The 16,288-nt window shown below is 38.9% G+C and overlaps 2 protein-coding genes and 1 long non-coding RNA gene across 5 annotated transcripts in view; all 3 read right to left on the bottom strand.

The window, feature by feature from the left end:
• The window catches only part of LOC139977725 (uncharacterized), a 173,024-nt gene extending 170,579 nt beyond the window's left edge, over positions 1-2,445 (bottom strand). The window contains exons 1-2 of the mRNA XM_071987243.1: positions 2,156-2,445; positions 565-637 (exon numbers count right to left, since the gene is read on the bottom strand). Of these exons, the coding sequence (XP_071843344.1) occupies positions 565-596 (32 nt within the window). The 5' untranslated portion in view covers positions 597-637; positions 2,156-2,445. The remainder of the gene's footprint in view (positions 1-564; positions 638-2,155) is intronic.
• LOC139977734 (uncharacterized) overlaps positions 1-16,288 on the bottom strand; it is a 475,642-nt gene that overhangs the window by 73,586 nt on the left and 385,768 nt on the right. The window lies entirely within an intron of this gene.
• LOC139977815 (uncharacterized) lies at positions 7,751-16,022 on the bottom strand. The gene is made up of 3 exons (XR_011796700.1): positions 15,726-16,022; positions 15,504-15,576; positions 7,751-8,036 (listed from the first exon to the last, which is right to left on the bottom strand). It is a non-coding gene; the product is annotated as an uncharacterized lncRNA (long non-coding RNA).

The raw sequence follows: 16,288 nt of genomic DNA, 5'->3' as shown, positions 1-16,288 counted from the left end.
TGATCTTTAATCTCCACATGAAACAAGCAATTATTGTCCTCATTAAAGTAATTACACACACCAAGTATTAAGTCCATCCGAACTTGGCTTAAGGCTAGAAGTTTAACGTTATCTTGTTTATAAAGTTTTCAGACCTTGACATCAGTTGACGTCGTATGTCTATTTGCATCCACCAATATCAATTGGGTTCCTCTACTAACTTAAAGACAAATCCATATACAATGCATTAACTAAGGCCATCATATACTTTTTGAGTTATTGTGTTTACAAACACAGTGTCGCGTACATACAGACGCACCCGCACAAATAACGACATCACCATAAAACAAATTCCTTATGCCTCCGCCAATTTAATGAAAAAAGAACCGAGGAAGAAATTAACCGTAGCATCGCTGAAAGGAACCCATGGATATATTTATGACATATTAGAATAAAGCATTGTTAAGTAGGAGATGGGTGTAACCTTCAGTCTAAACAGATGGGGGACTTAATACGGTAAAGTGGGAGGAGGGTCACATTAGAGGCAATTGATTAAGGCGGGTTACTAGAGAGGGTATTACTTACGGTGTGATGGCGGGCTGCTTCCAAACTTCCATCTTCTGACAGATATCTCAAAACTTCGCACGATCCTGCTCAACTAAACCGAAATAATAGTACTTAATTAAAGGTTCATACTAATCATATAAAACAAGTGCAAAATGTTTCTGTCTTTCGTATAAGTAAGCAGTATTGCACCTCCAACATATACTGATTTGAAAACTATATATATATATATATAAATATGTCTAAGATACGCACAGCGTTGTTTGTTCTATGTAGACATGTTCAATAGGCTACTTTCGGAACACATAATTTGAATACAAGGTTTCATTGATGTCGAAAAATATACATAACATAAGTGCGTCCCAGAAGTGATTGAATCTTTGGAAGAATTAATGTGTTGTACTAAGTACAGTCAAATTACATTATATTTAGTACAAATATCCTTTTTGTACATGTACCTCAAATACAGATTCAAATGATATGATAAATACCAAGTGTGATGTACATAAACAAAATAGTGTAACAGTAAGAAATATTGATCCCAAACATGTTAGTTCTCTCATTAAAATTTCCAATAATGAAGTAAGTATTTTACGAGTTGACAATAGGTCTACACTGCAAGAGCATCAAGAGGAGTCTACAGTTTTTCATCTGAATCGAGTTTGACCACTCACTAGGAGTGAATGTTTTATTATGGAGTGATATGTAAGCTACAGTAATAACGCTATAATAACTTCACGCTTAAACCTGATATACTAATATCAATCCAGTCAAAGAATATTCCCATAGCTGAACTGAAGTTCATTGTCTAAAATAATCACCGGAAATCTTAATTCATCACAAAATTTGATGAACGTATCTGACAACAGTATTATTGTTTGTGTTTCTCCATGCGCAATGTACGAAAACAATACAATAAATAAGTAAACAATTTATGAAATTTAATAATGTTAGTTAACATTATATATCAGGACTGTAACAGCTTGTCAAGATCATCTGCCATTATGAAGCACATATTACTTGGAATGAGCAGGAAGTTTTTAACCTACACTTCTGTAGTAGAAAAGGTTTATAGGTAAAGGGTATACATTGAAATAACTATATCCAGGCGCGTAGCCAAGGGGGTGGGGGCGAAGGGGGCAGCCGCCCCCCCCCCCCCATTGAGCATATTTTTAAAGAAAATGTTTAATGTTTTTATGATATCGCTAGTATTTTCGACAGAGAAAATACTAAGATGCAACTTACAAGGCCTGGGAAGTGCCATTTCCAGCGATCTAGGAGGCATTTTCAGCCAAAATTTTCTTGTACGCTTCGCGCCAACCCATGGTGGCGCTACGCTTAGGTAGTTTGCAATGCCGAATCTACAGTTTCGCCCCTCCCTTGGCAAATTCCTGGCTACGCGCCTGACTATATCTGGCGTTAGAAGCAGTGTATTGAGATGGTGGTCTCTGTTAATTAACACGATAGACTACCTCTCTCGTTAAACTTATGTGTCACAGTATATCCGCTACCGGAGTACCCCATAACGCTACCTTCTAAACCACAGCCATTGACAAATATAATACTTATAACTGTGTACTGCTGTAATACACACAGAAAGGGTAACACTTACATTGAAAGCCACTCTAATTCACTTGTGTGATGTTGCCGTGTGAATCAAGGATCCTTTGAATCCTTCTTCGTCAACTTAAAACACACCCGAGCTGAAAATTATCAAGAAGAGTACCTTGATGTAACCCGAAGAGGAGAAAGTTACCCCAATGTAGTAAGAACGACGTTATGGAAATACGATAAATAGAAATGAGTTGTGAGAGTGGCAATATGAAAGCCGATTATTACACTGAACAGCACTGTACATATCAATACCGATCGCGTGACTGATAAACAACGCCCACTGTACACGTACGCTACTGTGCATTGAGCTCCACGGTTCAAAGGTTGATTGTCTTTTGTGCTATGCACGTATACATACTGATCGAAACTAGAAGATTTCTGATATGTATATTCAAGTCAGCGTCTAGAGTAGTTTTTCCTTTCCTGTTTAACCTACCTTTCTAATAGAACGTTTCACAGTAAATTGGATATATTATATTTATCGTGTAGCCACACGACGGATGTATCACCAGCTCCCTTGTATTGTAATGACCAGTGGCGTCACCAGACTTTTCAGTCTGGGGGGGGGCACAGGGGGGGCACCAGCATTTGATGGGGGGCACTTAGGTGGATACGGATCGCCGTCCTGGGGGAGGGGTCTAAGGGGAGGGGTGCCCCTCCAGGCGTGGCGGAACGGGAAAATTATTGGGGGGAGGGCTAATGTGTAGAGACTATCTAAGCGGAGCGCCACCATCCATTGGCGCGGAGCGTACAAGAAAATTTTGGGTTTTTCAAACCCCCAGATTGCCGGAAACGGCACTTCCCGAGTGTTTTATGCTGCAAATACCTAGCCCTAAAATATAGGTCTCAAGCCTGCAATTTCTCAGATTGCACGTAAAAGTCTGTAAAAACATAGTAATTTGTATATTCGATGGTGTTTTAAGAGAGTAGGTATTACTCGTAGTGTACCAGTGGCGGAGATTTCTTGTCAGAAGTGGGGGGGGGGGGGGGGTTGCAGGCCATTGATGAAATAAAAAGTCATAACTGCTGGCTCACTATCTAAGTGGAGCGCCACCATAAGTTGGCGCGAAGTGCACAAGAATTTTTGGCAAATATTGCCTCCCAGATTGCAGTAAATGGCACTGCCCAGGCCTTGAAAAGCTGCATTTAACCAGGGGTGTATGCAGGATTTTCTAACCCGGGGGCGCGTATTACTATCTAAGTGGAGCGCCACCATTGGTTGGCGCGCAGCGTACAAGAAAATTTCTGGTTTTGGTACCCCCAGATCACAGGAAATGGCACTTCTCGGGCTTGAAACTGACCAACCATATGTACACTTTTGCCTGAGAACCAAGTTTTTTCCAAATACTTTTTTTCTCATCTATAACCTTTTTGAAGATTGTCACCAGTCACACATCATGTTCGACTTCATCACATATCCTGTGGATCATTGCTTTTGTAGGTGATTCTTCATCGCGGCCCACAATATCCGTCAGCCCCACTGTTCAGAATTTGAAAATTCACAATTCCCCTGAATAAATTCACTTCAAAACATACCCATAATGTTGCACAAAATATCATCTATGGACAACCGATATAGAAAAACCTCCTTCAAACCCTAACAGACGGGTCAAAATTGCACGAGTATGATGAAGAATGTTGGTTAGGGAATTTTCGAAAATTCAGACGGCTACTAAAAAATTTCGTTGAAGGAAATAAAAATATACCAGATATTTCCGAAACCGAACACAACACACATCGACAGTTTTGAGCATGAGCGCAGATCAGTCTTGGATAATGGTGGGGACGCGTGTTTGTTCTATGATATTATCTAAGCGGAGCGCGACCATGGGTTCGCGCGTAGCGTACGATTTTTTTGGGCAAATATACCTCCCAGATCGCCGGAAATAACACTTCCCAGACCTAATGATGCTCCCATAAACCTCCTTAAGTTTTAAATCTCATGGCTTAGAAATTTAGTTTGGAGATATTTATATGGGCGTCTGCAGAAAGAAAATCAGGGGACAAATAATCCAAGTAGACTTTTGTATATACGATGGGTCTGGGGTCCTTTCCCAGAAAACAAATATAGACTGCCGCAAATGTGATTTCCGTCCTATATTTAACAACTGTGGATAAAATACAATAAATTGAGAACTGCTGCATGTCATTTGCACAATGTTGGATCAAACTGCGCCAAAGTTTAATACAGGGGAACTTGAAATGCAGCTATTGGTCAAGACAAATTGGTGGGGACACGGTATATCATGTTCCCACTACTGAAAAAGTTGGTGGGGACGCGTCCCGCTGTCCTCACCAGGATCTGCGCCCATGGTTTGGAGGCTGTTTATCGTGGAACGCCATTTTCATGCTCACTGATATGATGTGATATCTGCTGTTTGCTTTACAAATTCGAATAATTTGTCACTGTTCCTCTTTCTCTTCCCGTTTTCTTGCCGTATTTTCTACTCCATCCTTTTCTCCTTTTCTCTCTTTCTTCTTTTTCTTTTCCTTCCTTCACCTCGTTGAAGTTGGCAAGTGTATACAGTTCCAAAGCTATTCAACAGCAACAAAACGTTATTTTGTGTATGTCTGTTGTGGGGTGAAGTTAGCGCTATGAGCTACAAGTTCCAATGCGCCAGGTGGGGGAAAGGGGCTAGAAATAATGTGTGGGTCAATTCTAACTCGGTTTTCGGTCGTTAATTGTTGATGTAGCCTACCAGGTAAAAGGTTGAAATGACTTTAACAATTTCAAATTTAAATAATATGATTTTTTATGCCATTTGGAGCACATAACATAGGCTATAACAGAACATTACTGGCAAAAACTAGGGGGGGTTGATTGTGTGGGCCAACCCCCCCTCTTCAAAAAGTGGGGGGTTAAAACCCCCCCAACCCCCCCTGTTTCTCCGCCACTGTAGTGTACTCGCAAAGACGTTTTTGAGTGTAGTAAGGGGATGTTGGAGAACTGGCTGAAATGAAGCAAGTCATTGGCCTAAGACGAAGTTGTGTTGCTCTTACCGGTACTCACACTCACTGCTTCCACTTTTCACGGGGCGTGAAGACGCGGTTGGGGTGACAATGTGGTCTATAGCGAGGGGACGGGCCGAGGGTCCCCCCAGCATTTACTGAAATTATTACACCTATATAGCATACGTGTGCATCGGACAGATCGACAAGTTTGCATTGAAAAATGGGCAGATGCACGTTTCGGAGCCTTGGTAAATATTGGGGGGGGGCTTATCATGCATTTGCCCCCTCAACTTTTTCATTGGGGGGCTGAGCCCCCAAGCCCCCCCCCCCCCCCCCGGTTCCACCGCCACTGCCCCCCCTCCCCTTTGGAAAATTTTCGCATACGGTGGATGGGCTAGATGCAAAATGCTTCCACATTTGATGCTAAATTCGATTTGAAGATATCTCCAGAAATTGCTATTTTTGAGGTAATGATTTTAACAAGGCGCAGAATTTTGCAGAGGATGTGAACCACATGCTGTCGATATTATGCCTAACCCTATCAATAGAACCTACATTTGTTGAATTAATGTGTGAATGACCCCCGACTCCTTTCTTGTCCTTCTCGTTTTCGTCCATTATCTATTAAGATGTAACAGGTTCCAGCATCGTTATTGGCTCCTATCAGGGATCTCACCATGCAATCCAAAGTTTGATCACACATCGAGTATGGCTCAGTATGCAGGTGTGAACATTCGCCATTTGTTCCTACAAGCATCTGGCCTCAAATGACCTCTGCACCCCCTACACAACAGGGTTAATATATGGGTCCACAAATATAGGCAAGCATGGTGCCTGCGGACCCTCACATTCTCACATTTCGTCAGCTCCTAACCTGTCAACCTCAGACCAAGGCAACATACCGCAGTACCCTCCCTTCTCACAGTCATGTAGCTCGCGAAGCGGACGTGTATATCCGCTGGTATGGCGTGAGCACTGACACATTCAATGTAAATATCGACACCTGTTGTGATGGCGCGGGTTACGACTTCGATACCCGACGTTCAAGGATAAACTTTTTCATTTTTTCGCAGCTCATTTGAAGAAAATACGAATTACTGTGCTTCTTTGTCCTTATGAAAAACCAACTCAGATGTTTGGAGTTGAATATAACAAAATATATATATATTTTTTTTACCAACCCAAATCTCAGATTGGCGCACTCGGGGGGGGCACTAGGTTTTCCAGGGGGCACGCCCCCTGCCCCCCCCCCTTGGCGACGCCACTGGTAATGACCATATATAGTATGTAGACTATGCACTGTGTCATTCCAGGAAGTCAGTGGTGAACTAGAATTAGATAGATAGATGGATATATAGATAGATAGAAACTTTATGGTCCACTTCAGAAAACAAAAAACGGAAAATGATTTCCCTGCGACAGTAAACATAAGACAGTAGTGAATACAAACAGAACCATAAAATAAACAAGCTATTAGTGAACAACTACGAGAACAACTAAATAGGCAGAACCAGAACAGTAGTAAAAGCAGCACAGAGACTGCAAGTATAACAGATCACACACCAGATCACTTTGCATGCGAGTTAAACAAGTGTATTGCCTCAGGTAAGAAAGAATTACGGAACCTGGACGTTTTAGTATGGGGCACATGTAATAGCATCCCGGATCTGTTGAACACGATAAGACTATTAAAAGGGTGTGTGTGATCTTCTTTAATATTATTTAGTTTCTTCATCAGTTTCTCTTCATATATGGATGAGACTGACGGAAGGCTTGAACCAATGCAGCGTTCAGCTAACTTATGAACACGTTCCAGCTCTGCCCTGTACTGTGTTTTGCACTCTTGAACAGAAATTTGTGATTAAAGTGACACCCACACATTATACTACCATTGTGAATGATTTCAACGTTTTCCTGACAGTCGCCGGAATTACTCTTTAAATCATCTTTGGTTTTTGCTGGCAGTGGCGGCACCAGCAGTTGCAAAGTTGGGAGGGGGCTCAACACAAGAAAAAAGCAAACAGTTAATGGGGCAAACATTTTGGAAGTGCAAAAACCAACCTGTATCTATTGCATATAAAAGGGATATTTAAGGGACTAGAGATCACGTCTTAACCCGTCACCGCATAGCACGCTTTATCGGTGATCCACGGTTTAATTTATTAATATTTTCATGTTTTACATGAAATTCAAATTGTAAGAAATCCAGGGTCGTCTTCTGAAGGACTCTCTTTTACGCTCAAATAAACCAAAACAAAATGCTGCAACTTCCGGGTATCGCCGTCTGAGACCATACAGGAACTTTGAATTTTATTTCAATGAAACACATCGATCTTTGGAATATTCTGTCTTATGGTTCTGCGTTTAAGATTACAAGTCTACAAGCAGTGCAGTGAGAGAACAAGAAATATCTTGAATCCTACGACTCTGGGGATTCTCCCTGGATCCCCACCAGGGCTTTTACATAGATTCCATATAATGTCAATCTCACAAGTACTTTGTGCTTTAAACTCGCTACGAGAGAACAATGAATAACACATTTATATTCAACTGAGCTCCACAACTAAAGTTACAAAGGTTGAGTGGTTTATTATTCTATTTCAATATTTGACGGTATTCGTTGCTGACATGTTAAGCCAGCTATAGTGGTTTCTCTTTCTCTTCGTAACAGTAAATCACACGGGCAGCATCCATTGTGTAGCCATACAATGGAAGTAATGAGTTCCTTATTCACGGACAGTATGTCCGCAGGTGGTAGTATGGTCACTGGGTGGGTTCTGCAGTTTAGAATGGATTTCCCAGGGAAGGATGGTGCTCGGTCTGGCCACCCTCCTCCCTCACCCTACTCCTCGTTGGTTCTCTGTTTCTTCGGTTAGGCCGATACTAGTTTAATCTTGCAGGAGCTGCTCGAACGGGTATGGTAGGCCCTGGGGAAACAAATATACCATATATTTTTTTACACATACTAATGGAGTATATATATAATTCCAATATATATGCGTATTAATTCGAATATATCAAGTATTAAATCATCTGATCATCCTTGTATATATTTGAATTAATATGCGATTTAAGAAAACCATAGAAATCGACCTTCCGATTGGCTAATAAAATATACGTGTCTATATTGGAATTAATAAGGGTACATAATATGTTATATTTGTCCCACAGGGCGAACCATGAAACGGGAACGCATCCCAAATACGTAGTCGTTATTCAAACATTCTACACTTTTATTGTAACGGTTTCAGGTCTTCATTCTCAGTGTACGATTATACGCATATGAGATTTATGCATATGAATAATCGAAGGCCCCAGCTTCGATGGTAGGAATTGTATATTTTGTCACGTGGTAATCTTTTTTTCCCCGTAAAACTCACTGTGTTAATGTGCACTATAAACAAATAGTTGCAGAATTATGATGATTGAGCTGCTACAAAACCATTCTTAGTCACTTAAACTCCTCAATACCTTGTAATTTATTAGTAAGTTAGTTTGTTTTACTTTGTCAGTTTGAGGCGGAAGGGACTCTTACGCTCATAAACTGACCCCCCCCCCCGGGTTATTTAGTGGTAGGTCTCACACACAAAAATGAACAGAATCTCTCTATACTTGAAAGAATCAAACCACATTTGATTTGCTTGTAAGTATAACATTGACTCAACTATTTAATAATAAGGGTTGAATGATATTACAGTTTCTGAATATCGATCTATAAATAGCCGCGCCCGGCCTGGAGCAGGTGCAAAGCAAAGAAAGAACAGGTGTTAGATGTACAAATCAGTTCGCAGGTTAATTTAATTAAACGAACAGTTGTTTACATTCTTACCATTACGTGACTGAAGGCCCGCATAGTCAACATTTCGTAATAACATTAGGCCCTCGTTATATGGTATTGGCCGAGTTTGGTTTTAGATTAAGTACGTATGAACGCGTACCCGCTAGACCATCCGAACCGCTGAGACGCAAACCAGGTTAAGATTTTTGGGACCAGTCCCATCACTAAATTCCCGGCCTTCACTCTCCTACCCTGCCCATCAGTCCCTGTATGAACACATTGCCATACGCCTTCCATTCGTTATCACCCACAGGCCGGAAAATTAAAGAATTCATGCATAAGTAATCAACCTTCTATCTGAACAATTAAATATCAAACTATGAAATATGTAACCAATATGAGCTCGGCTATTGTAACAAGAAATAAGGAAAGATGATTTGGCCAATTTAAATCCTCTAACCGCTATATTATTAATTCACACGATCCAAACTTCAAATGGTGTAATTAGGTTTCCAAAATAGTAACTCGGGACAAACAGGCACAGATGAACATCTACCTTTGCCATTGGAGACTGATATTGACTGTGTACAATTACTTCACCATTTAAAATCTCTCTAACACTTACGACCACGGAGACCGCATATCTGCTGTCACCTACTATCAAAATTTCAAATTTGATTAATTTGAAAGTTCGTTCAAAAGATGGATCATCATTACCCTGTATGGCTGACATAACTTCCTGACAAATTTCGTTATCCCCACAATGACGTCACTAAGGGACAATCTTAAAACTTGATATCCTTTTGACGTAAGTACTGAGTTTTGATGTACTTGCCTGCAAGTTCAATGATGTCTAGTTTAAATTTAGTCCTACTCTTCCATGCTTCCTTCTAGGTCAGTGCATTCTTTATAATGTGACACAATTATAACTCCGCCCCATTGCAACAGAGAAATGACGGTCTATAAATGCAATCCGTACTAACTGATGTAATAACTACAAAAGTTGAAAGAAAAGTTAAATAAAAAAAATAAAAAATACAATTTTCACGCCCCTTTTTGGAGAAATGCCCAAGACGTTTGTATCGGACAGATCCTCGGGCATGTAAAATACAGTGGGCAAGCACATTCGTGGTAGGCAGAAACGGACTCATGGAGGCATGTACAGTTACACGCGAGAAAAGAGTATAACAAAACAAGCGTATATCTGTAAGTCTATCAAACGAAATGAAATATTTGTTTGTTAAGTGTTTGTCGGATTTTGGCTGATGTTACTAACATTATGAAACATTGACTTGCAAATTCATTACATTCCGGGGTCCCAGTACAGCAAAGATTAACGTTTCAAGCAAAGATAGACCTTTTCAAGCATAGATAAGACGTTTTCAAGTTACATGCTCTATGACTCAGGGTATAATATAGTGTTCACATATTATGCGAAGCATTTTCAAACGCTCTGGTGTTTTTCTCCTCTTTGAATACCAATATTGTGTCACAAAGTTTGAACACTCTCCCCGCCAATGTGCACATTAAACAAACCGAGGTGTTAAATTGAGGGAGACATTCAGTAACTAACCATTCCGGAATTAGCGTTGGCAGTATTAGCGAATGAAGAAAAAATAATATAACGTCTGTATAAGTAAAAGAAGGCAGATAAGTGGTTACGATTCCTAAATTAACCCTGCCCAATAAACCTCATTCTTCTATTGTTCGAGTTGTAATCACAACCGTGCTTCCTTAAAAAAAATGCCTGTATTTGCTTGTATATTTACCAAACTGCCTTGATAATGAATAATACTTGTAAACATGATCTCGACTTTTAATGGCTCATCACTTTCTCTCATCATTCGTTTTCTACATTCAAGAGCTTATGGTTCGACCAATCCCTGTCGAAGGTTTACCACATCTGTTTAATATTCATCATGTACGTCATACCACTCTGCGTAATAGCTGTTGCATATGCAATGGTGAGTTTTTGAGCATACGATCTCTTTCCCTTTCTTTTTAAAATAATAAACAATAAAAAACAAGTTGAGGCCTATTCTACACATAGTGTATGAGCACAATTTTGCGTTTAGAGCAGTTAATCTCATACAGTATAGTGTTTATGGCACGTAGATGAAACTTTAAAAAAGAACTTTTAATCATTGAAACCTACATAAATATTGATTTACTCATTTTTGGGGGGGGGGGGGGGGGATTGTACTGATTGTGAAAAAACCGTTATGTACTAATCCTTGGAGTAATTCTATAAACCAATCGCTATTTTGACCAGGATTATTCAAGTGACTTAGTGAGAGTGTTATTACTCGCATCATCAAGGGACGTTTGCAGCTTGCATAGCATTTTTACGATGAAAAAGTATAGTCCGATAACCTTTCTTTTCATAATTCGAAATGCAATCGTTAAATTATGGCTTTCATGTGAGATCTGCGGTGTGGGTCCGATGCCCGGTCTATGCTTAATATTTTTTCCATGGGCACGTAAATTAGCTACCGACATAATTTGCCCCAAACAAGGTACATAGTGGATAAGTTAGCACGTTTCGCGAGTGTGGAGAACTCTTCACTTCTTACTTTAACAACAAAAACTTATGAATGTAACCCTTGCGCGCATGGCGCCTGTTAAATTGTTCAATTGTGTTACATATTTTTACCAAAATATTTTTGGGGCATATAATTTATACATATGTAAATATATATATATATATATATAAATATATATATATATATAAATATATATATATATATATTTATATATATATATATATATATATATATATATATATATATATATATATATATATATATATATATATATATATTTTCAGCCTCCACCGGGATTCGAACCACGGGCCTCCCGCTCTGTACGCGGACACCCTAACCACTAGGCTATGGACGCTGATATATATATATATATATATATATATATATATATATATATATATATATATATATATATATATATATATATATATATATATATATATATATATATATATATATATATATATATATTTATATATATATATAAATATATATATATATAAATATATATATATATATATATATATATATATATTGAAAAATAAACCAGAATATTCAATAGAGGAGGACTAAGCCTCGGGCCCCCTCTTGGATCAACACAAATGTTATATTCTTAACGTTCTTACACAGGTATGCATGCGTGGCTGGTCCGCCATACCAACCGAAGAAGCCCGTTCACAGCCATCGACAATTCGCTCCTCGAAAATGTTTAATTCTGACAGTAAAAAAAAGAGTACAAAGTCGAGTACAGAGAACCAAAAAGAGTCCAGAAGGAAAGTAGATATTAAAGATATTACTAGTACTCATTTTTGCCGTGTGTTACTTCCTTATGCACGCATTGAATCTTACTAGGTGGGTACCATTGAGTACGTTATGTGTACACTATAATAGATGTACTTAAATATAGTGAGAACATTAATTTAATCATTTAGTTAGCGACAAACCTATTAAACAGCCACTTGGGACAACTTCCTAATGTTAATACCACTCTATATTGTGCTTCAAAGCACTCGTACCGGCAGTATGAACAGTTCCTATCTGATAGAAACCTGTTCATACTGCTCGTAAGTTCTATAAAGCACAGTACAGAAGAAAGAAATTGTCAGTATGTGCTTTAAAATCAGAAGCCCATCAACGGAAATGGCTATAAAATCTAGTTCACTTTCCAATGGTCAACTCCACAGATGCAATACAAAAGTCAACCCGAACATACAAGGATTTTTTGTTTAATAATATATTAAACAAAATGCATTACAAATTTGACAAGGTCAAATTGAGTTAGATAGCATTACTTGGCGTCCTGTTAATTCTTATAGGAATCTTTAGGAACAGTTTTGGCTTAGTTATTACAATTTATTGGATAAATCTTTGTTTGTTACTATTGACGATTTTTGTCTTGTCTGAGGCAATGACGTCATCTTCAAATTGCTCTTGAAGGGGCATTTCAGACATTGAGTATTTTTAAAGTTGATTACCTGGAAAGAAAAACAGCTTTTAAAGAGACCTTTACTGGACTCATGTTTTCCTTTCGGCAAGGGAGGGTTGGTAGGGATAGGGGGCGGGGTATGTGTTGGACACATATATTTATACTAAGGTCTTGTCCCTTTGAGAGCAACACGCACTTATTGGATAAAATCAACATGGATAACCTTTGTATGCAAGTTGATCATTTGCAAGCTGTTTATATTGCTCATGATTAATTTCGTTGCGAGCAGATTTTACGGATTTCTGCAATCAAGAATGTTACTGAATTGTATTTTTCTATTGAGGGGACAGTTAGGGTCAGTATATAGTCTCTGACGTAGATTTCATTTTATATTCCAATTTTGAAAAAACAAATGTTTGACACGATTATAAAGATTATTTTCCACTTCCAAATTCAACTAGTTAGAGTTATTCATGGCAGTTCTATTACAGTAAACTAACAATGATGAGAAAATGTACGTTAATATGTGTATTATGCATACGAGTGTATACTGTAATGAAGAATACACCACGCAACGGAGGGAAGGCAACTAAGCACCTGTATACATCATGTCAGGGGTGGTCTTATATGAGTCGATCTTATTAGTCCCACTGAAATGTTTGGCCGCGACACTGTAGGGTGTATAGTGTCGTACCACAATTATAACCATCTCCTATATCCACATTCCCATGACCAAAAAAATAAAAATGCTACATTAAAGCAATGCGAGAAGATTAGAAAATTCTACAATGGTATTGGCAATCCATCATGGTGAACTATCTAAGCACAAGTAGGTCCTACGCCCAAAATTTAAACTCTTCACAATGTTATAGTAAAAGTACTGCCGGACCGCATGTTGACCACCTTTCTTATTTTCATATTGAACAAGAAATACTTTCATTCTATTGTGGACACTTTTCCAGCGCTACACTTAAATACCATAGCAACAATGGCCATTTATTTTGGCATCGAATAGGTCATTTGAAACATTAAAGTTGAAGTGGGTTTTTTGTCCATTTACATGTGATTAATACTAATGTGAAATCTGTCCGTGTGACAAACTGTGACGAATCGAGTTATTCAATCAATAAGGCTACTTGCTCTTGTCATGAGCCAAAGCGATAAATGGACCCGGTTGATTTGGGGTTTCCCAAATGAACTCTTAACAATCTTTCTAACACGCTAAGAGAATATATCATGATGGTTATGAAATAATCAGTTCTGTTTATTGGTAAAGTATACTGGGCTTGTTTTCTACAGCACCAGCATAACATCGAGGAGCCAAGTTCAAGTAAGAATTAGGCCGACAAAATATATGAGTTGAGATAATACACCTGAACTCTTTTAACCTTTGGCTGCGTTGTCGAGACTATTATAGACTAAAGATTGTGGAGCGATTTCAGCAAAAACCAGGCAAAAGCACCCATGGCAATATCCAACAGCTCCTTTATCTGACAAACAGGCGACAGTCATACAGATATGTCAACAAGTAACCACTACATCTTCCCTACAGTTACGTACACAATTACCAATCTAACAGTAACAGTAATATAAGTAAAGATATGGCAATGCTGCACAAGCTCAGCAAATATATTCACTACGTCATCAAGGAAGGGTGTGATTGGTCAGCAGCAAATGTAAACTAATGCATATCTAGCATGTGCGTGCAAGGTGATGACCTCACTGCTTAAACTAACCAATCGGAGCTATTATCTGAAACGTGAGCTGCTAAGATACCCCAAGATACAAGTGTCCTAAGATAGTAATATTACTTAACGCGTCATTGTAAACTCGACCAATTTGGACATAAATGTAACCTTGTAACAGAGTGTAAAAACAATATAATACATTAGAAATTGGCGTGAGAAAACTCTAGTCCTTCCAGAGAGTTGAGAAGTAAAAAAGTACTCCAAAGAAGCCCTCGACGGGCACTCCGAGGGACCTGGGGATTAAAGGAGCAGACCAGACAAACTAGTGCATGACACACTGTACAAAACACATGACCTAGAAATCCATCCAGGTCCCTATGTACAACTTTAATTGTAAATTATTTCTTTCTCTAATCAGTAGTGTACATTGGATGTACAAGGAAATCCATGTATTTAATAATATCAGTCATGTACGACATCGCACGAGCGCTCCAAAGTTCATGTCTGTACAGTTTTCCATTGAACGGGATTTGCGTGTTCGGGAGACGCGCACACAGTTGTACGAGAAATGCGACAAAAGAAATTGATGTGCATAGGTTTCTAACACACATGATGCAGTGAATAGCAATCTAAAAGCAACATAAGAATCTGATTTATGAAGAACATATTCCTAATTCCATATACCCTTCGAACCAACTTGCAATGTGTACGACCCTAAAAGCTACGAATGATCAGTATCAGTTATTCAATTGTTTCAAAAGGCGGGAACTTTGGAATTGAACATGATAATGTAACCTTTCACAAATTTAACAATTCCCGAAAGTTCGTGGTTCGCTTAGTTACATAATAAATGTGGTAGCCATGCTTTTATGACATTACTTGTTAACAGAATACAAATAGTATGGAGTTACATAAGAATGAAGTGACGCCGCGGTATGACGTCACGTCTCATGACTCACCATGGCATTGTACATTACGTCACCGTAAGAAACGTAGCGTCCTAGCCTTCGTCGTCACATGTGTATTGTAAACCTGTAAATATACTTAAACAATTTAGTCTTTCATGTAACGTATACGCTATGTGAGAGTATGCAGCAATAATTCGATATTCATAATAGTTGAAAACACATAACCGTCGAATAATAATTCAAGCAGTTGTGACAGTTCCCTAATGATAATACCTCTCTAAACTGTCCTTTCGTATCAGAGCACTCGTATTGGCAGTACAACAGTTCATAGCCTTTACCTGATAGACACATGATATTCATACTGCTCATACCGTTATAGTATGAGAGCTCTGAAGCGGGACAAGACAGTACAGTATAGAACAAAACTGTCCCATCTGGTGAAATGATGACACAGTTGAAGTCTACACTAAAATGATTATGCAAAATCCATTGTATGAAGATCTTAGACAATGTCTTTAATTGGAATTAGGGCGCATTCCAGTGAAAATCGAAAGCACTTCGTTTACGTTGTACAAAATCTGGTATTCACGGCCTTAACCTGTAAATGCAGATGAATGCGGTCTTGATCTGAAACATATTAATTCGAAGCATATATCGAATATACCATTTTGTTTCCAACAGCTAAGTTCCGCCGAGAGTTTCAGGCCGCCCTCTGTCCTTTCCTACCAGCCAAACAACGCCCAAGAGGCTATTCCAGAGCAACACTTAACAGCCGGACCAGGCGGACGATAAGCCGGGAATCGCGCCCGTCTAGTAACACGTACTGCCGCTCTTTC

This window comes from Apostichopus japonicus, chromosome 12, assembly GCF_037975245.1.
Source record: "Apostichopus japonicus isolate 1M-3 chromosome 12, ASM3797524v1, whole genome shotgun sequence".
Taxonomy (NCBI): Eukaryota; Metazoa; Echinodermata; class Holothuroidea; order Aspidochirotida; family Stichopodidae; genus Apostichopus; species Apostichopus japonicus.
Note: the sequence above shows the minus strand (reverse complement) of the source record. Positions and strands in the feature narration are given on the sequence as shown.